The sequence below is a fragment of the Mercenaria mercenaria genome, chromosome 4, assembly GCF_021730395.1.
Source record: "Mercenaria mercenaria strain notata chromosome 4, MADL_Memer_1, whole genome shotgun sequence".
Classification (NCBI taxonomy): domain Eukaryota; kingdom Metazoa; phylum Mollusca; class Bivalvia; order Venerida; family Veneridae; genus Mercenaria; species Mercenaria mercenaria.
The window spans coordinates 65,229,460-65,251,911 of NC_069364.1; the positions used below are offsets into that span (position 1 = coordinate 65,229,460).

The 22,452-nt window shown below is 34.7% G+C and overlaps 1 protein-coding gene and 1 non-coding gene across 2 annotated transcripts in view; both read left to right on the forward strand.

Moving 5' to 3' along the window:
• The window catches only part of LOC123552947 (protein unc-80 homolog), a 101,962-nt gene that overhangs the window by 17,868 nt on the left and 61,642 nt on the right, over positions 1–22,452 (forward strand). Inside the window, 19 exon segments of the mRNA XM_053541548.1 lie at positions 393–556; positions 2,203–2,338; positions 2,661–2,817; positions 3,141–3,365; positions 4,698–4,882; positions 7,019–7,234; positions 8,066–8,201; positions 8,614–8,859; positions 9,218–9,358; positions 9,847–9,966; positions 10,735–10,937; positions 11,665–11,877; positions 12,259–12,432; positions 12,845–12,983; positions 13,632–13,740; positions 14,246–14,318; positions 14,709–14,843; positions 16,165–16,348; positions 20,773–20,904. Coding sequence (XP_053397523.1) covers positions 393–556; positions 2,203–2,338; positions 2,661–2,817; positions 3,141–3,365; positions 4,698–4,882; positions 7,019–7,234; positions 8,066–8,201; positions 8,614–8,859; positions 9,218–9,358; positions 9,847–9,966; positions 10,735–10,937; positions 11,665–11,877; positions 12,259–12,432; positions 12,845–12,983; positions 13,632–13,740; positions 14,246–14,318; positions 14,709–14,843; positions 16,165–16,348; positions 20,773–20,904 — 3,088 coding nt within the window.
• On the forward strand, positions 1,720–1,882 carry LOC128556789 (U1 spliceosomal RNA). The gene has a single exon (XR_008370839.1). It is a non-coding gene; the product is annotated as a U1 spliceosomal RNA (small nuclear RNA).

Consider the following 22,452-nt stretch of genomic DNA (forward strand, 5'->3'; position numbering starts at 1 on the left):
GCAAATATATAGACAGTCTCAACATGTGACTGAAAAATATGCTTACTTCAAACACACAAGATTAAGTACTGATTAATTTGACTTTTTCTTAAAGATTTGCTGAAGACTGGACTTGTTTAAATATGAAAGTTAAAAAATATATAGACCTCAGTTCAGGTTTTAGCATGATAAAATGTTGAAATCTTGAAACGATATATCTTAAGCAGAATTCACTTTAATGAGCAATTTTACCTGAATTATAAGTAAATTACAGCTCAAGGTTACTCCTTGTTAAACTTGTCTTTAATGTTGGAAAGCAAAAAGGAATTATTTATAACTTGCAAAGAATTGGTTATGTAAACTTATTCCTTTGAAGTTTTTTTTTTTTTTTACTGATATTTAATGTTTTGCAGAGTTTGTTTTGTGACATTCGACAGCTGATCACGTATTTTAAGGAAATACACGGCGGAACTTTCCGTAGAGTTGCTCTCAGTGGCCTGTTGGACTCGTACTTCGATGTGAAAAACAAGGCTGAACAGGTCAAAGAGGTGGCCACACCAGTATCTCACCCTATAAGGTAGGTTAACATAATGATACCCTCACAGTTACAGTGAAATATTTAATATTCGTGGGTGGCAAATTTTTGTGGATTTTGTTTGTTAAAATATCCTAATGATTACAGTAAAATATTTATTTTTCGGTGACTTATTTCATGGATTTTGTCTTTTAAATCCACGAAAATATATCTAAACAAAGAAATAAAATATTCTGTTCCTTTTAACTTTCAACAACTTTACAAGTATACATACAGAAAAGAATATTTTGGGCGAAAAAACCCTCAAAATTTCATATCCACTAAATTAAATATTCACAGTAATTTAGATTACTGTTTTAAAATTCAGAAATCTTTGTTGATACTTTTATAGATTTGAATAGGTGTTAAATTAATGGCCTGATTGACTGAATTTGTGATGAAAGTTACTTTGAATTATATATTTTTTTGGTCAAAACGGTTATTGTAAAATTTAGCTGTTAACCTGGTTATTAAGTTGAATGAACTAAGTTAAGACTTTTTTATTTTGCATTTTTCTTTTTCAGTAATTTATTCATACATTATACATACTTTATTTGTTTATAAAATAAAATATATGTCAGAAGCGTTATTTGTCAGTTTAACTAATATATTCGAGTAGTAACTTTTTATTTCTTGTTTACTTTTAAGCATTCATTTATAGCATAACACCAAGAATTTAAGATGTTAGTTTAAACTATTGATAATTTTTGAATGAATGCATTCTTGTAGAAAAAAATATCTGTTTTATAAACAGCTTCTAAGATTTAAGATTTAGTAAAGAAAATTACTATTTGTTAAATATACTGCTGTTATCGCGGTACAGTGCCCTTGTGGTTTGTACAGATGTTTAAGTTAGAGTAGCTGGCCTTTGTGGATCTATTTTTAGACCTTTATCAATGAATACCACTATATTTTCTCTGCATAATTGGTTTAATGATAGCTTTCTGTGCAGATTTTAAGAGAAAGGTTATAATTTCGCTTTCCTATTATTTCATTTTAAGCCTGCATAAAATTTGTTTTATATGTTAAATTGAAAATTAAGAAAACTGTTCTTAATAGTTAATTACTGTTCATGAAAAAAGAAATAATTTTGAATATTGTAATATTTGAGCTGATGGTGGTTTATTATGAGACAGTATAAAAGCTTGAAATTTTTGTGGTGTAGCATACTTACCTGGTACAGGGAACACCGTGATCAGCAAGGCGGTTTCCCCAGAAAGAGGCCCTTCCATTGCACTTCGGTTGGGCTGACGTCTGCGATAGCCCCAAATGTGGGTTACTCGGGTACGCAATTTATTGGTGTGGGGACTGCGTTCGCGCTATCCCTAAATAATTAAGTGTGATAAATGATTGCATAAAATGCATTTAGTCTGAAAAATCAAAATTGTTGGTTACTATTCTGAAGTGCGGTTTTTATAAAACTACCTTGATCTGCAATGTTGTACATGGCTGAAGTGGATTTTGACAGACCTTGGTCCTACGAGGGGCTTGGGTACAGTGTGATCAGAAAATTGAATACAGGGTTTTATATCAATTAGTGAAATGCAGGCCCTTTTTTAGACAGATAATGAGATAGTTTGTAGGGATATGATGAAAGAAGATATTTGTTTAGCAGTGTCTAAAATGTTGATTGTTTTTACATGTTACAGTCGGACAACCTCAGTTACATCAGAAAGTGGGGATGAGAGAGATCCACAGAAGGCCTCAACTTTCAGCAGTATTGCAACAGAACTGAAGGATCATGGGAAATCTAGAAAATCTATATTCAGAAAGAAACTGAAAAAGGTATGGTGGATTTAAAGAAGTATAGATAAATGAAACATGCACTGTCACTAAAATATTTAAATTTAAGTCCTGTATTAAGTGTTTTTTGATTGAAATTCATTTCTGTTTTAAATGTAATGGTTTTTGATTTGGTTTTCAGAAACGATCCATTTAAAAAGTCACATGTTAATAAAATGATAATTAATTTAGGTCATGTGATCTTTCATTTTTATTTTGAATCCGTTATATATGGCTTTACCTTACAAATATTTATGCAATGGTTTGGAATATTGTATGCTTCTGAAGTGCCTTCACTAAATGCAGTTTTAACAATTTTTTTCAGCAACTTTTACAGCAGCAACAGTATGCAGCCAGTGATTCTGAAATTATTGATGACCTTGTATTCAAAGGTAGTCCCAGGGCCAGTCTGTCTGCCACGGAGGATGAAACACCCTCGGGAACTGTCACACCACGCAGGAAGTTCAGCAAATTTCATATTGGTTTGTAGTCCACTATTTGTTGATGTATGCCAGCATTTGACTGTATGTGCTTCCCTTATATTCTTTTGAAACCTGTTTAGCACAATATGAATTTTTATAATGAATAGTAAATTCTTCAGAAAGTTTCTTTTTCTCCTTTTTTTCACATATTCTTACATTAAAAATCATAGGTACCTTACTGCATGACTAGTTGTTAATTATGCATTTTGTCACCTTCAACAAAAATGTATTGGAATTTCCTAGAGCATATAAGTCATCAATATTACAAAACTATTTTGAAAAGGGTTTAGAAATACATAAACAGTAAATATTCTCACTAACAGGTTGGAGGAAACCCAAGTCAGACCACGAAGAAGACAGTCCTAGTGACCAGAGCCCTTTAGACATGAGTAAAAGTGACAGCAGTTTCCAGCGGCATGCTCGACGTGGTAAGATGTCGTTTAAAACAGCCAGCCAGGCCACACTGACATTTCTCAGTGCTAGGAGAAGGATTGAGGGTGGACTCAAAAGTCTAGGAAAGAAAGCGCACAAAGCTGACCAAAGTAAAGGTAATGGCTTTACGTACAGTAATCATTAAAATTTCTGCATTTATACATGTAGGTCACAGTTTTGTAATGTGTGTGATTTTTTTATTGTAATTTTACCAGAGGTAAGAAGTTAATTTCTTGACTTTTAAAAGGAACAGTTGTTATCTAACTGACTTCTGCTCATAAGGACCCATAATGACACTTGACAGTTTCCTTGAGAGTACATTTGTAGCTTATATAAGTACATGACGTTCTGTACTGGCCTGAAAAATGTTGACATTGCATACAGAGTGTATGTAATCAAACAGTTTATTGTCAGTTGCCATTACTAGTCCACTACCTTTAACACACAGCCATGATTGACCTTAAATAGCTGATTGGCTGTATAAAGTTAAACTTTAGGTATATTATGATTTATGAAGTATTTCTCTTGTGTGCTGGTTTTCCAAAAAGGTAAATGCTGTTTTGGCTTTGCAGTAAAACTCATAACTAACAACCTATTTACCAACCTGTTTACCAGTATTTAATGGTCTTAGCATATACTTGTTTGATTAGAAAGATACATTCTGGAGAAAGGTGTTGAAGATAGGGGTCAAATACAAGAAAGGGGTCAAAATTTGACCAACAATAAGCAGCAGAAAGGGGCCAACATTTGAGCTACAACTAAGTAGTAGAAATGGGCCAAAATTTGACCTGAAAGGGGCTAAATTTGAACTGAAGAGGCTGAATTTTCTCAACAACTTGAGTAGCCGAAAGGGCTGAAATTGGACCAAAAAAGGCTAAATTTGTCTATCAACTAGTATCGCAAACAGAGGTTGAAATTTGACCAGAAAGAGGCTAAGTTTATATTAAAACTTGAGTAGCAGAAAGAGATTGAAGTTTGAGCAGAAAGGAGAAATCTGACAAGAATGAGGCAAAATTTGCCCAATAACTTTAGTAGTAGAAAGAGGTTAAAACTTGAACAGAAAGAGAGTAAATTCATCCTACAACTTTAGTATTAGAAGGGGGTGATAAGTTGACCAGAAAGATGCTAAACTTGTCCTACAACTTGAGTAGCAAAAACAGGCCAGAATTTGACAGAAGGGGGCTTAATTTACTGTACTATGTGACTAAGAGAACTTGGTTGATACTTGATAAGCAAAGAGCTATGTAGTAGAAAGAGGTCAAAATTTAACCTGACATTGCTTTGCAAGGTTAAGACAGAAAGGGGTTGATGTTTGACTAGAAAGAAGCAAAATTTGCCCTACAAGTGAGGGGCAGATTTTGACTGAAATTTACCCTTGACATGTGTAAAGGAACGTCTTGTATTGTTACTCTAACTCACTGTGAAATGAATTTGAATTGTTATTTCAGATATAAGACAGAGCCATGCTGATCTTACTGAGGATGCAGACGATGTTGGTCTGGTGATGAGAGAGAAGCGATTGGTAGATAAGTTTATCATTAAATCTGGAATGTTACGCTTCAGTTTTCTGCTGGAATGTTGTCATCCAGGCACCGTGCCAGATCCGCAGCTGGTAGCTGCTATGATACAACTGGTAAGTGAATGATATTTATACATGCAACGATATACATAATTTGTTGAGTCTTAAATTTAGGAATTTTCTGACTAAGTTTGGGAGTGTTTGTTAACTTTTTCTTGTTAAGACCTTAAAAAACGTGTTTAGTCTAGGAAGAAATATTTAATATTTTAAAATTCTGTTTTCTTTTTTTGTGCTAAGCTGTTAGTGCATTGTCTGAAAATTAAGAAAATGATCATAATGAAAATATTTCTACTGGCTGCTGAAATTCAGCAACATTGAAGTTGTAGTTTTTAGCTCACCTGAGCACAAAGTGCTCAGGGTGAGGTATTGTGATCGCTCACCGTCCGGCGTCCGTCCGTCCGTCCGTCCGTCCGTCCGTCCGTCGTCCGTCCACACTTTCCTTTAAACAACATCTCCTCCTAAACCAACAGGCCAATTTTGATGAAACTTCACAGGGATGTTCCTTGGATGGTCTTCTTTAAAAATTGTTCAAAGAATTGAATTCCATACAGAATTCTGGTTGCCATGGCAACCAAAAGGAAAAACTTTAAAAATCTTCTTCTCAAAAACCAGAAGCCCTAGAGCTTAGATATTTGGTGTGAAGCATTGCCTAGTGGACCTCTACCAGTTTTGTTCAAATCATGACCCTGGGTCAAAATTGACCCCGCCCCAGGGGTCACTTGATTTTATATAGGAAAATCTTAAAAAATCTTCTTCTCATAAACAAGAAGTCCTAGAGCTTAGATATTTGACATGTAGCATTGCATAGTGGACCTCTACTAAAGTTGTTCAAATCATGACCCCGGGGTCAAAATTGACCCCACCCCAGGGGTCACTTGATTTTACATATGAAAATCTTCAAAAAATTTCTAAAAATAAACTAGAAGGCCTAGAGCTTAGATATTTGACATGTAGCATTGCCTATTGGACCTCTACAAAATTTGTTTAAATCATGTCCCCCAGGTCAAATTTGACCCCGCCCCAGGGGTCACTTGATTTTACATAGGAAAATCTTAAAAAATCTTCTTCTCAAAAACCAAAAGCCCTAGAGCTTAGATATATGGTGTGAAGTATTGCCTAATGGACTTCTACCAAGTTTGTTCAAATCATGACCCCGGGGTCAAAATTGACCCCGCCCCAGGGTTTACTTGATTCTACATAGGAAAATCTTAAAAAATCTTCTTCTCAAAAAGCATAAGCCCTGGAGCTTTGATATTTGACAAGTGGCATTGCCTAGTGGACATCTACTACAGTTATTTCAAATCATGACCCAGGGGTCAAAATTGACCCCGCCCCAGGGATCACTTGATTTTACATAGGAAAATCTTCAAAAAAAAAAAATCTAAAATAAACCAGAAGGCCTAGAGCTTAGATATTTGACGTGTAGCATTGCCTAGTGGACCTCTACTAAATTTGTTCAAATCATGACCCCGGGGTCAAAATTGACCCCGCCCTAGGGGTCACTTGATTTTACATATGAAAATTTCTAAAAATAAACCAGAAGGCCTAGAGCTTAGATATTTGACATGACATTGTAGCATGGCCTAGTAGACTTCTACAAAAAAATTTCAAATCATGACCCCTGGGGTTAAATTGGCTCCACCCTATGGGGTTACTTGATTGTACATAGAAAAATCTTTAAAATTTTCTAAAAAAAACAACAGAAGGCCTAGAGCTTAGATATTTGACATGTAGCATTGCCTAGTGGACCTCTACAAAAATTGTTCAAATCTTGACTCCCCCTCCCCCAACGCAGGGTCAAATTTACCCAGCCCCAGGGTTACTTGATTGTACATAGGGAAATCTTCATAAATTTGCTAAAAATAAACCAGAAGGCCTAGATCTTGTTCAAGTAAGCAACTCTACTCAGGTGAGCGATATAGGGCCATCATGGCCCTCTTGTATTTTTATTCCTCCCTTGAAACATAAGGAGTATGGGGTATGTTGTTATATTCATGTTTGTTGGTCAGTTGGTCAATAAGTTAATATTAAATTTGGTTTCCAATCAGTAACTAGAGAAATCACTAGCCTACAGAAGCCAGACTTCATAGGATGATAGATGACATCTATTACTTTGGGGTCAGTAAGTCAAAGGTATAGGTCATGGTAAAGTAGTTTGGTATTACTTAAATATTTTCTTTTTCTCTGTAGGATGCTCCTGTGTCTGCTAGAGCTACGCTGTTGTTGGAATGTGCCCACTTTGTTCACCGATGTAACCATGGTGACTGGCCTAACTGGATGCGTCTCAACTTACCAAGTTTTCGGCATTCTTCATCTGCCCTTCATTCACGAGGTCAACCATCTGGTTATAGGAGGACACTGAATCTACAGAAAGCTGCTGGGAGACTCTTTTATGGTTGGGCGGAGGTACATTGTATTTAAGATCTTTGCTACATTCATATACAGTATAACACTTGATTACTTGATGTTGAAAAGGGATTAGTGAAATGCTCAAGCTATCCAGGATTCCGAGAGAGGAAATTTAAACAGAAAATATAAGGAAAATGGTTGGGAACCAAACAAAGTGCGCAGGGAGCCTGGATGCTCCAGCTGTTGATACTTCAGGGAGCAGTGTTTAGATTAAAATCCTATTACCCATCTTTTCATAAAATGAGCCGTGCCATGAGAAAACCAACATAGTGGGTATGCGACCAGCATGGATCCAGACCAGCCTGCGCATCCACGCAGTCTGGTCAGGCTCCATGCTGTTCGCTAACAGTTTCTCCAATTCCAATAGGCTTTAAAAGCGAATAGCATGGAGCCTGACCAGACTGCGCGGATGCGCAGGCTGGTCTGGATTCATGCTGGTCGCAAACCCACTATGTTGATTTTCTCATGGCACGGCTCAAATGATTATTATCCTTTTGAAAAGCTGATTGTATTATTATTATTACAATGTAATTCATAACAACTTTAGGACAAATCATTCCCAGATGAATTTCCATTAGTGTATCATGCAAAACAAAACAAAACCAAACCTGTTTTCTCCTTTAAAGCCTGATATATTTGCATTTTAGCAAGCATTATTAGAGGATTCAGATTTCAAATTTAGCTCCTTTCTGGCTATTTTTTTTTTCAGAAAATTTTTGAAGTTTACAAAGATATTTATGTTGTATCCCATATATTGAAAACGACATTACTGCTGACTTGGGTTAAAAAACAAAGGGTATTTTGAAATCTTTACCTTGACTATTTCAGAACTTGGGATACCAGTTGGAATATATGATGGCAAAGGAACAGCAGTCACAGCTCAGTCATGTAGAGGTGATCTATGATGAGAAAAAGAGAAGACAACTCCGTATAGAAGATGATTTTGAAGACTTTCTGGATGAAAGTAAGTTTGTTGTTGTACTTGGTTAATTTCGTCTGTTCTGTCCGAAACAATTCATTTCTATTAAGAGATTTTTCAGAATTGACTATTTAGAAATTATTTAAAGAATTCGATATGGAAAGGCTGTGATTAGTGTGAAAATGTGTCTCCTTTGACAGTGGTTTTGACAATGAAATACATGTAACAGTCTTAAAATGATTTATATTTATGGATATGTGAGCTCTTTATGACAGGTAACTAGCATGCAACAGGTGTTTCCTTTACATATCTATTTTTTGAAGGCTAAGGGAAACAGTTGTCATGATTTGATCAGATTTCAGGCTTCTTGGTAGGTCTTCCGAGCTTTTACAGTTAAATGAGCTCTGGTGTGAGTTTGAGTAGAACATATTTGATATTTGATAATTTTTGATTACAGATACAGTGAATCCCAATGGTAACAACTGTCCCTATGCTTTGAAGATGTTAGCTTGTCTAGTGCTGGAAGAGATCACCACATTCTTGCGAGAGACGTTCCAGTATCTGCCACGCAAGAAGCACAAGCTTGAGCCAGGCTGGGACAAACATTTGACCTCCCGTAGATACAGCAGTATTATATCCAGTCCAGGCCACTCAGATAAAAGTTCCGAGTCTAATGTTGGAGAACCTCCACAAAGTTCACCAGGTTTGTGCATTTTAGTTTACATTTGATGATTTTATAAGCAAAGTATTGTCAAGCAAAATAAAACTTGATAGGAACCTCTATTTTTATACAGTGTCAATATTAATTTGGCTCATCTAAATAATTAGTTATCGAAAATGAACATGACATTAATTTGGGACAGTTTTTTGGGATAGCCATTGAATTTGTATTCTTTGATAGATTTGCTGATCCTTTCAGTTAATTCCAAGAAGTCAATTCTAATGTGACCAATCTTTGGTAGTTGTTTATTCTGAGAACAAACTGTCCTGTTTCACATCCTCATTGACTTTATGTAGATGGAAGTTAACATGTACTAAGTATGAAATAACTTCATTTTTAGGTGGAGCAATGGGTAGTCCAGGGGACAGAAAGATAAGTTTTGCTGTACAGATGGAGAGGTCCGATTCTCTTAACAGCAGTCAGACTTCACTGTCCATAGACCCAATGGCTTCTCCACATACACCAGTGGAGGAGAGGAAAGGTATGTAACATTTTTTGTCAAACTTATAACCCAATACTACTTTAAGATGTATATTGTAGAGTTTGTACAACAGAGAAAGAATTTCCATGTTATAAGATGTAATTGGGTTTCAAAATGTGCCAGGTAAACCGTGGCATAATGAAATGTGAAAGAAATCATGTGTATTCCTACAAATAAATTCTATTATACCCATCTTGAGACAACTTCTGTAACAGTCTTTTGAGTGAGTAAAAGAGGAAAGTTGCAGAAAGTTGCATATCACTAATTTCTTGGCTAGTTACCAAAAAGATGTAATTTCAGTCTACGCCAAGTCTATACATGAAGATGATAAAATAGCGTTCTCTTTAAAAAAAGTACCATGTTCACTAAGTCTTGCTTTAGTTTACCTAAAGTTGTTTCTTCATATTATTACCTTCTGCTTTAGATAAGCATTTTTCTGGTGTTGAAATTCATTTGAATTTAACTTACTTGGCGTTGCTGTATTATAGGACGTAGACTTGCCCAAGGTCGCCAAAAGTTGTTGAAGCATTTACGTCGTGGGTCAACACACAATACCAGTTTCAGTAACAAAAACCGAAGCTTCCGACTTAGGAGACAGGAAGGAGGGAGTAAGTTTTTGCAACTAAGAAAGTTTTCTACTGACAACTCAACGATCAGTTTCTAAACTCAGATGCATTGATATTGTTAACAGTAGTAAAGCGTTTGAATTAAGTGGTTCATTTTCAGGGTCGTGTTTTGCATTTAAGTAACAGTAAAGTTTATTGCTATAAGATTCTGTATGTATGTACAGTCAATCCTCTATTACACAGTCTGGCTCGTAAAGTTGAAATTAACATAACATTAGTTTGATAAGTTAGCTGAATGGCTGCTGGAAACAATTGGTTGCTTAATGTAGGTGACTGATCAGGTAGGTTTAACTGATTAGTTAATTATGAAAAAGGCAGGGGAAATTTTGCTTTCTTTGGAGTACCTTATTTTGTTACAGCAAATGATAAATGCTCCATTAAAACAAAATACTTTAGAAACTTTGTGGGGGAAACAATCATGACAGTTGATGAACTGATAAAAAGTTAATGTGATCTCATGATGGTTAATTTGTTTGAACTTAAAAGAATTGGCTAGAGATATGATCAGATATCTTGACTTATAAAACTTTGAATACAACCAAGCCTGTATTACAGTCAGTCATACCTGTGTTAAGCAGTCAGTCCAAATCAAATTAGAAAGTGGGCTGATTGGCTGCTTAATGCAAGTTCCTGCTTTACAAATGTGGTCCCTGAGGCAATTCACCTGGATGTACTCTTGATTTATGTTACAGGCATATAAAAACTGACTTAGTGAATATGTTGTAAAAACTGTCTAATTCAATATTACAGGTATTAAATTGTATGGTAGTATAAAATCACGCAAAGTAAGCAGTCAGTCGATACACTCTGACAGTAAGTTTATGGATGGGGAGCCAAGTTCAGAGGATATAGAGTCAATGACAATCTTCACTGAGGAGGCCCAGGAGGTGGCCACTGAGGACCAGCAAGAGATAGAGGATGAACGCATGTATCAAAATATGCCATGGATCAAGGTGAGAATCTAATTTGTTTAGTTTCTGTCTCATTGATGGTTCTTTTAGGTGTAAAATTTGATTGTTGTTGTATTAAAATGGATATTGTGGATTTGAATCTTAAAAGCTGATAAATTTATTGCCATTTCCTTTTGAGGAACAAGCATTATCAAAAACACAAGATAAAGAATGTGATGAGGTACATCCAGTTGATTACTACTGAAAAAACTTGTGTATGTTGCACATATTTTTGACCTCGGGACCACCTGTAAGTCAGCATTGCATTTTGTGCACTGGTTTAGATGGTTTTCCAATTTAGATAAAGTTTGTTTATGATTGTTTGCCATTTAAGTAAACTAAAGGGAAACTACTCTTGCAAAAACTGTCTGGGCTGTGTTGCATTCAGTAATATATGAGAGGTTTATTTTTTAAACAAAATTAATTTTTTGTAAATTAAGTTGCATTTTGAAGAAAAGAAAAGCATTAAAAATCATTTGGACTAAGATTATAACAACTTGGATTGGAGAAAATAGCTTGAAAAAGTAAAAACAATTTTAGTATTTAGAAAGTACTTGAATTTTGTGGCAGATGTTTTGTATGCATCATGCAATATATTAAGCTATATTTCACTCAGCTTCTCTTTTTTATATGAAAAACCAAAATTTCTTAATTTGAAGTTTATTTTGAATGCTGTCATTTGGATGATCTTTAAATATAAGGTGATATGAAGTGTGTATTTTTACTATAGGTTGTGATTCAGCTATCAAACATGTCCAACTTTATCTGTCCCCACCAAGGATACTGTCATCCAGACTGCTATGAGAGGCAGAGGAGAAGTTGTTCCCGGCTTGTTACTGCTGTGAAGAAAATCTACGAGGCTACAGAAGAGGAACCAGTGAAGGAATCAGAGAAAAGACTGGATCAGAGAAGAGATGTGCTAAAGGAAAAATACAAAAGAAGGGTAAGGAATGTGATTAATGTCATAGTAAAACCACATGTTTTTTGTGAACAGCAACTTGATACGATGTAAAATGCATTCACTTGTCAAAATTTAGGTTTCTTGACATTTTGTCAGGATAATGTCTATTTCAGTCAGTTTTTATAGATGTTATTAAGGTAATTTATGATTGACAGTCCCAGGTTCTTATAGGGAAGTAGAATGGCTGGCATAAGAATGATCCTACTTTTTTTCCACATTGATTTACTATAATTATTCATTTTCTTAAAAAATGTTTGATTAAAGAAAAAAACAGTAGAATCCATTCATTCAGCATGCTAGGTTAGTGTAAAAGGTAGAGAACAATACTGTGAATCATTATGTTGAATTGCTTTGGTTTTTCAGGAATCTATTTTTCAGCAAGCATCTCCTATCAAGAGAAGGGAGAGCACTCCTCTATTGGAGAAGATAAAAACAGATGTGTCAATTGTAAAACAGAAACTGACAAACTGGAAGAAACCAGAGAAACCCAAAGAGAAGAAAGAAGACTCGCCCATGGTCAAATACATTATATCACAGGTAGGGGACTTTCTAGGTGTAAAAGTCAGGATGTATTACTTTCACAATGATTTGAGCTTTCAAATTGATAATGTTTTAAAGTGACAAAGGATTGTTTTAGTCTTGACATCTTTTTTTTTAATGATAACTGATAAAGGATTGAAGTCTTCAAAAGATAAATTCTGTTGGACTTTTGATTGTTGCTTTACAAGGATATACTCTCTTCCTTTAACTCTTAGGAATATCAAACTTTATAGCTTCTGTAATCTGGCTAATTTCATTACTTCAGTTTTCTAAACATGTGCCTGTTGTGTTTCTGTATGCAGGATACTGACTTTATTCTATGTTATCCTGATAAATTACCTTACACCATGACATCAGGCTTATCAGACACAATATATTTTACAACATTGATACATTAACATCTATTTAGGCCCAGAAACTCACCCAGTGTCCATTGAGTATTCTGACAAAGGCTGCCCCTGTGTTGGCTGAGGATAATTTCTCGGATATCATGCCTGTTGCCTGGGAACTGATGATGGAGACGGACCAGGAAGTGTCAGCAGCTGCAGGTTTAATACATTTTCATTATAAACTTACTGTTCTGCCGTTACTAAAACAGTATAAAGGATCGGATTGTAAGATGCTAGATGATGGATTATAGTTTGGCCTTCTTTTGCCATATTTGATGGTTTGACATCATTGTCAATCTGTACTAAAAGGTCATGTGAATTACTATTGGAGATAGATTGTCACAACTTTTAGAATATGATCAGCAATACTGAAATTTACTACTATGTTACTGAAGTGCAAATAAGTCATGAACAGTACCAGTAATTCTAAATACAGTCAATTTTGAACGATAATGAAAATGTAAAAGTACTATCTTATGGATGTTTATATATAACTTGGCTCCTTCAAGTATCTAGCATTTCTAGGGGTTAAGGGAAGTCACAATATCAGGTTTATAAATGTTCCAATTTGAATTAAATATAATGGCAGCTGTGTCACTGGCATATAATTTAATACCATCAAAATCAAACCATTTCACAGTATATTCCAACTATGTTCACCAACAGACCATATGACAAATATAAAGCTGAGTTCTAATAAATATTTTTTAAGACAAACCTGTAATATCTTGTTTTTATATTATCATAACGGGTAAAGCTTGAACATGCTGAACATACAATTATATTTTAATAATTTTTCATTTTTAGCGACCATGTTTCTGATAGCATCAGTAAAGGCATCAGAGAAAGCACAGACCATGGTGTTTAAAGAACTTCAACATGAAGATCCGGTAGTAAGAACTAATGCAGTGCTGAGGTAAGTTAGTCTGTCCTAAGTTCTGTACAAACTTCATTGTTGTTAATAGAGTGAACAAGAGCACCTAGTTTCCTTCTAGATGGAAGGTGGCCTTATTCCGAGGGGTCAGGATCACACACCTGTAATCACTCGCCTCTCCTCTGTTGGTTCAAGCTGGCTTTTTAGATGGTTGGTGGTTCTACCCAGGTGCCTATCTTTCCATACCTTGAATTAAATATTAGGAGGGGCAGCTGGGATCTTTCTCCACCATTTTAGCTGGAAAGTCACAATGTGACCAGAACTGTTTCCGTGGGACTTAAAATATCCAAGAAAAGAAACACATACATGAAGTGGAAAAAAATTGTCATCTCTTTTCCAAACATGCTTAGCTTTACAATTCTCAAGTATGAAATCTGTTACAGAATCAGATGTTTTAAATACAATCCCAATGCAGTGTAATACTGAAATTTCAACAACTTGTGAAGAAGTTTATATCATAAATAATTTTATGATAATCTATATGTAGATTTGGTATCCTGTGGAAGTTCAGGCATCAAGTATGGCCCAGAATGGAAGAGGGAGCACAGCTTCATTTCAAGGTAAATACTTAAATACTTGTCAATACAGTAAAACCTTGTTAGAGGATGAGGAAAAAGTTTGAGGCAGTCATGAGTTTCAAGAGATCAAAATATGGAAAATATAAGAAAAACAACTTTGGATCACTTGGAGCAAGCTCGAATGCTTGAGCCATCAGTGCTCAGCAAGCAGTGTTTAACTGTAATCCTTACCATTGCTTGATTTATTGTCTGATATGCCAAAGTTCAGAGCTCATTTGCATAAGAATTTAGTTGAGTGTCTGACAAACATTGGAATTCCTCTTGAACTGTTTCATTGTGATGACATAATGAAAAAGACTGAAAAGCGCAGTGATGGCATGAATGATGTGTTCTAATCAAGTATTCGGAAGATTATTTTTCACATTGTTTCAGGTTCTTCCTCCTGGCATAGATTTTACCCTGCCATCACCTACCATAGGACTGCCCGTTCAGCAACCAGTAGACCCACCATGGATACCCCACTTCAAGGCAAAGATTGAGGAAGTCACAGTTAATCAAGACCAGACTGTAAGTACAAATATTGATGCATTACATTGTGTAACACTGTAAGATCACTAGGGTGACTACATCTTATGGTTGCCTTCATCTTGATGTTTTCTGAGTAGACAGTTTTACTGTTAGTTTTATATCATGAAGATATATTGTAGTTTTACCAGCAAACTCTAACGGTATTCTTGTTTTATAATTATATACAATGTGGGATAAAATCATTATGAGTACGTCAGAAAGTCTCCCCTTTCATTTTGTGAAACATCAATTGGAATACCATTATTTAAAGTGCCAATTACCAATACAATGTATTTAATTTGAATAAATTGAATACTGATAGAAGGATATGTTTAAAAAATAATAGGGATACTTTGGCTGTTGAACAGAGAAATTTTGTCTGCTTTGATCAAGTAGAGTATAGGGGTTGTAGGGTAAGGGATGTTGACAGAGGATATTTGATCTGTATGCCAAAGCGGTAGACTGTCTAAAGCCATCCCTAAGCAACTGTCTGTTTCTTGTTATGATATGATGCTGTAACTATAGAGTTTCAAATATGTCTGTTCAAGATTTAAAAATTATTGGTAGGTTAACAGTCTTCTTGAAAAGTTGCTTACATTTAGCAAGCATAAAAGTTACTTACATTTGGTAAGGTTAACATTCTTCATGAAAAGTTGCTTACATTTGGCAAGCATGGAAAGTTGGTTTCATTTGGTAAGGTTAACATTCTTCATGAAACGTTGCTTACATTTGGCAAGCATGGAAAGTTGGTTACATTTGGTAAGGTTAACATTCTTCATGAAACGTTGCTTACATTTGGCAAGCATGGAAAGTTGCTTACATTGAGCAAGGTTAACATTCTTCATGAAAAGTTGCTTACATTTGGCAAGCATGGAAAGTTGCTTACATTTGGCAAGCATGGAAAGTTACTTACATTTGGTAAGGTTAACATTCTTCATGAAAGGTTGCTTACATTTGGCAAGCATGGAAAGTTGGTTACATTTGGTAAGGTTAACATTCTTCATGAAACGTTGCTTACATTTGGCAAGCATGGAAAGTTGCTTACATTGAGCAAGGTTAACATTCTTCATGAAAAGTTGCTTACATTGAGCAAGGTTAACATTCTTCATGAAAAGTTGCTTTCATTTGGCAATGTTAACATTCCTCATGAAAGGTTGCTTTCATTTGGCAATGTTAACATTTTTCGTGAAAAATTGATTACATTTGGCTTGGTTAACATTCTTCATTAAAAATTGATTACATAATTATTGCAAGGTTATAATTCTTCATGAAAAGTTGCTGAATATTTGGCATAGTTTAAGTGCTTTATAAATGATTATAGAAATCTGTGGTTACTGCCACAACCACAAGGCGTAAACAGCAACAGGAAATGATCAGAAGAGCTCTTCAGCGTGAGGAGGAGAGAAAGAGGATTGGACGAGAGACCTTTCCCATGACAACAGTGTCTGTCACACAGCTGGCGTCAGAACCATCCTTGCAACATGCTGGAGAGGATCATGAGGAAGGTAGGAATTTATTTAGGAAACACAAAATATCTTGTATAAGACAATACAAAGGATAGGTATTTGAAAATTATTATAAGAAAAAAATGTCCTAGAATTTGAAATGATATATGTTGTAATTAAAGAGTGAATAGTTTTTATAGATACAATTTTGGCCTTTTTGATGTGCTAAAGTACTAAATTCAAAGAAGTATCAAAATTTTTTGTACATTAATTAAATTTTGAGTATTATTGTAACTATAAGTATTCAAGTAAATGCATGTGAATAGGGCTGTCCTCAATGTGAAATTTACCTAAGTACTGGAAGAAAAACAACCAAGATTTATTCACAGTGTAGCATTCAATTTCTGAAACTGTATGTTTCTGTTTATAAAAGTCAATCTGATAGTTTATGGACAGCTCCAAATTGTATTTTTGTTCAAATCTGTTAATTTGGCGTTGGTAATATGTTATTCTTTCTACATGTAGCATTGTGGTGACCTGTTGCCTATATATAGCATTTTGATGACCTTGACATTGTCATGACCTTTGACCTGTATTTTAGCTGCATGACTAGAAGCCGAGTGCTTGCATGGAACCCTGTGATCAAATGGTATTGCTTAGTTTATAGTATTATAATAGTATTTTAAAATATCACAACCTATTAGCTTGCCTTAGAATTTAATAGATTTTCCAGTTTGAGCTATTGCAATTTATTAGCATAGAAAAAATGTTTGTTACAGTCCAGACTGGAAAATTTTTAAACCAGAGAACTGTTGATTTCAGAAAATTACAATGTAGTTGATGTGCTCTAAAAGTTTATTCTTGATATTTACTTTTAATCAAAGAACTTTAGGTAATTCATTAACATACCAGCATTTTAATGTCAAATCTGTGATGTTGAAGTAAGTTTTTCCTGTTACACTGGACCAAGCTTGATTTAAGCATATTTCCTGTGCTCATTGAAACATTTTTGGGGGGTATAAAAGTAATGATGGACTGAAAGAATTTTGATTTAATGAAAATATTAATCATTGGAAAAGATTGAATAATCAGTTGAAAATTGAACAACAGTGAATGTACAAATATACATGAATATGTTAAGTTACAGCACACATAATTATGTTTCTCTTGCTCCTTTACTTTGTTAATGCATTTTTATAGTTTTGTTTTTATGCTTCTAAATGCAAATATTTAGATTTTTGCCACTTGCAGGTTTTATATTATTAAGTTGCACTTAATATATATGGCATTTGGTATTTTTGTTTTTCGGTTATTTTTTTTTTTTTTCTAAATGCAGAATTTAGAATTTTATGTGCTTTCTGTGTGTTTTTTGTCTTGTGTGAAAAATTTGTTATACATGTTTTTGGTGATATATTTTATAAGATGTAAGGCCTTATTTCATATCATTATAGATTTCTAGAATTAAAGCAGTATATGATTTTTATACGCCCGTTTGAAAAACGGGACGTATTATGGGAAAGCCCCTGGCAGCGGGCGGGCGGGAGGCGTCCACAGACTTTGTCCGGAGCATATCTTCTTCTTGTATGGAGGGATTTTGATGAAACTTGGCACAGTTGTTCACCATCATGAGGCGGATTGTCCTGCGCAAGAACCAGTCCCTAGGTCTAAGGTCAAGGTCACACTTAGAGGTCAAAGGTCAAATTCAAGAATGACTTTGTCCGGAGCATATCTTCTTCATGCATCGAGGGATTTTGATGAAACTTGGCACAATTGTTCACCATCATGAGACCGAGTGTCATGCGCAAGAACCATGTCCCTAGGTCTAAGGTCAAGGTCACACTTAAGAGGCCAAAGGTCAGATACAAGAATGACTTTGTCCGAAGCATTTCTTCTTCATACATGGAGGGATTTTGATGTAACTTGGCACAATTGTACACCATCATGAGACGAAGTGTCAGTGCAGGTCCCTTCTTTAGAATTACTTCCCTTTGTTGTTACTATAAACAGCTTATATTGTAACTTTTTCATTACTAGTCATAGGGAAAAACCGAGACCACTTTTCTGTAGTACAACATGCATGTTATATCTAATTTTGAGGTGTTTTTTGACCTATCTCTACCTGGTAAAGATTTTTGTGTGGACTTACAATTTTTTTTTTTTTTTTTATGGAAGATTAACTTCCCTTAGTTGTTACTATAAATAACTTATATTGTAACTTTTTTATAATTGACCGTAGGGAAAAACCAAGACCACTTTTCTGTGGTACAACATTGATGTTACTTTCAAATTTTAGGTGTATTTTAAGGTATCTCTACCTGGTAAGGAGTTTTTATGTGAATTTAGAAAAACAAAAGAATTACAATAATTAATAAACAACCACAAAATTAAATTCCATTTGCAAATACAGGTGCTAGTGTAAAGAAATTCGCTGTGACGGGTGTATATTGTGACATTCTGGCACTTTTGTTTAGTACAGTAATAGCTTGGAGAGACCTCGCAGATTATCTAAGAATTTATCTTGTAATAATACCTTTGAGTTACTTTGACTGTGTGGGTTATATGAAGGGTTGAATGATTTGGTTGGTTGATTTTGTAGTTTTTATGTGGCATTAAATCTGACAAGATGCTGACTTGACTATTCATTACTTGTGAGATTTAAGTAACCCAGCAGTTTTCCTAAATGCATGTAAGTGACTTTTAAGCTTTTAAAAGTTATCAGTAAAGACGATTAGGCGTACACTAGGCATGTTAGTGTCATCATCTGGTACTCTGACATATTGGTAGGGGGAGCCGGCAATGTTACCTATATGCAAGATCTATTATTGTTTGTCTTAGATATGGAATGGTGTGAGTTTTGTATCTGCAGAAAAGTATGTTACATTTCATACTATGACTTCTTTGTATCAGAGGGATTGGAGACATAGGTTTGCTGAAATTCTGTCCAGTGCATTTATGTATATGGTGGTGGAACTATATAGTTGCTCCAAAAACATACGTACTTACTGATTGATAATGAAAATTGTCTGTGTAAAGCTATATATGCTGCACACACTACAGTTGCTGCCAGCATATTTGTAGTTTTTGCTTGATAATGAATGCAGCTGCTGATAAACATTGTACACAGAAACTGCAGCTCGCTGGTCACTGGTATAACTTGGGACAGTCGAAGCAACTTATGTTATGGTGTCGTGGATAAACCAAGTTTATGCAGATTTTTTCACTCCTCAATTTTCTGGTGAAATATTAAGCCTTTTGGAATACCCTGGTTGTACTGAAAGCTCTCTGCATCTATATACTTTCACAGATAATCTTTATAGGCTGAATTAATCAGGCAAGTACTATTGGAATTATGAATAGAAATGTTACTTTGATCAATTGAAATTATAGTTCTGTAATTACTAATTTATATTTCAAAAATTTGGACCGGTTGTTTACATTGCTGAATTCATTGAGAATGTTATAATGAACAAAAAAGCCCACTCTTCACAATTTCAATGTAAGCACTTTCAAATCGGTTTTGCACTCATAACTTGTTTAGTTCAGTTTTTTATCAGTCTGTTTTAGTTTCATAATATTTTTTATACAAATAACATTTATTGACTTGACACAGTTTATTTTAGCTTTACTTAGCCATAGAATGCTTTAACAGAATTATTTTTTAGAGCACTACTAATGATTTGATTACTGGTACATTTAAGGATATTGAGAAAAAATACTAGTTTGTATAATTGATGCTAGACACTGGAATACATAAAAGCAGTGGTTCCATCACTCTGAGATTTGAATCATTCTGAAATTAATTTACTGTAATTTTATATGGAAATCTTGGTGGATAGGGATGAATGTAAGAAAAGCTTTGTTATATTTTATCATAATTTATGTATCAGAAAGGTCACTTCCATTTAACCCTTAGCATGCTACATAAATTGTCGTCTGCTGGCAATGTCATTTACTAAAATTGTAAAGTTCATTCAATTTGCTCCAAAATTGGAAGAAATATTGTCAGAGTAGCAAACAGCTTGGAACCTGATCAGACGCCGATTTAATCGGCGTCTGATCTGGTTCCAAGCTGTTTGCAAAGGCTGTTAAATTCGCCTGCAGCAGGCTAAGGGTTAAATCTTGCTGAAAATGAAAGAGTAAGGCATGTTGAAGCCAGTTATAGATGTAACAGTTTCATCCAATTTTTACTTTAACATGACTTGACGTCAGCCTTACATTATCACTCTGTATACTAGAAGCTAGAGTTTTTCAAATAGCCGAGCATTAAAACTTCTGTCATTGCCCATGTTTTGTAATTTACCTAAAGTTTGCTAGATGTTTTTAGCTGTAGAGATTGGACTTTTTCATTAAACTTTTAGATGTGGCATAAGAAAAGTGCTTAGTTGATGATAAATAACATTGTAGAAAAAAGTGATCTGCATGATATTGTCATTTAATTGATATATCTGTATAGAAAAACAAGTATGCATGTACTTCTACTCTAGCTTTGCAAGAGGAGATAAATTTGGCAGCACGTCGCGTGTCTTTTGCTCCAATGAATCGTAACAATGTGACTAGCCGAAGCATGTCGTGGAGGACCAGCAGTATGCATTGGGCACGACTAACAACCTTCGAAGGTACACCAGTGTATCAATAAATTCATCACATTTCAGATAATGTTTTTTAATGCCACAGTTCCAGCAAAGAATTTCAGTATATTGTTGAATGGGTTCAACAAAGAATGGATTTTCGTTTGATATTTGAGCTGACCATGAGAAAACCAACATAGTGCATTTGCAAACAGCATGGAACCTGACCAGACAAGCCACTATGCTGGTTTTCTCATGGCGTGGCTCATTTATACTTGTGTATTATGAATTTGACTTTGAAGGATATAGCAGGGTGCTAACCTTGCAATGATGTTGTGAAGGTAGAGATTAACTCTTAGCCTGCTAATTTTATAAAATGGACTGGTCCATCATTCAATTTGGGCAATATCATTTATTATTCAAAGGGGTGTTCACTGAAAATTTACTAACTGAATAGCGAACTGTGCAGACCATGATCAGCCTGCACGGATGTGCAGGCTGATCTTGGTATGCACTGGTTCGCAAAAGCAGAATCACTTGCTGCCAGCAGGCTAAAGTTTAATTAGAAATGCTAGTTTCCTGCATCTGGCTAGAAAATGGTCATAATTTTCACCAATTATAACTTACACGTTGTGTTTGAAAAATAGCAATAAATATATAAAGCTAGCATTTCTGATTTCTATTAAAGTCTTTACAAAACTGAAACATTCAGGCTTCATTTGATGTTGATTTGAGAAATTTAAGCATGTAGAATGTGCATTTTCTCTCCTATATACTTGACGAACAATAGTGACAGTGGTATACCAGGAAATTTCAATGTGATTTGTTCATCGTGTTTGTCCATGTTTTATTACTTGTCTGATTGAATGTCCTGTCCAGTTATTCATTGAACTTTTGTCATTGCAGTGTATATTTTAGGTGGTATTGTGAACTTATCAATATTTTTTTGCAGCTCGTACAAGTACTGCTTGAGATTTTCGTGCAATTTACCTCCTTCCTACCTCCATCCTGTTCTGACCTTTAACCTTTACCATGTGTACTTGCATTATTTAGCACCCTGCTATATTGAGCTAACCTCTACATTGTATCAGCGTCTGTAAAAATCCATTTTTAACCGTATCCATTTCTCTATATCTAAATTGTCATTATATATTTGATAGATGTATATGTATTTCCAAACCTTGTGTTCATGTTAATCTTGTTTAACAAACTTTCTTCATTTAAAAAAATATTGTATAAGGATTTGTATTCACATTGCTTTAACTCGTACACTGAAATGTGCTAAAATTCATTGTTTCTAGCAGAAAAAAATGAAATTCATTGATAGTTTCCAATGATTTATTTCACAAAAAACAGACACTTTCTTAAAAACTTTTACAGCAGTAAAAAAAGTGGAAAATGACCCGAGGATGTGGAATTCCAGTTATGTGCTTTTCAGCCGCAGAACATTGTGAATACATTTCCTTACATTTTTCTGTGGCTATATAATCAAGTGTGTGACCACTATGATTTCAAGGTATAGAATGCATAAATTCCATTAGTAGTGAAGTATGACTATGTAACTCAGTGACTATATAACAAGTGTGTTTCACTGTA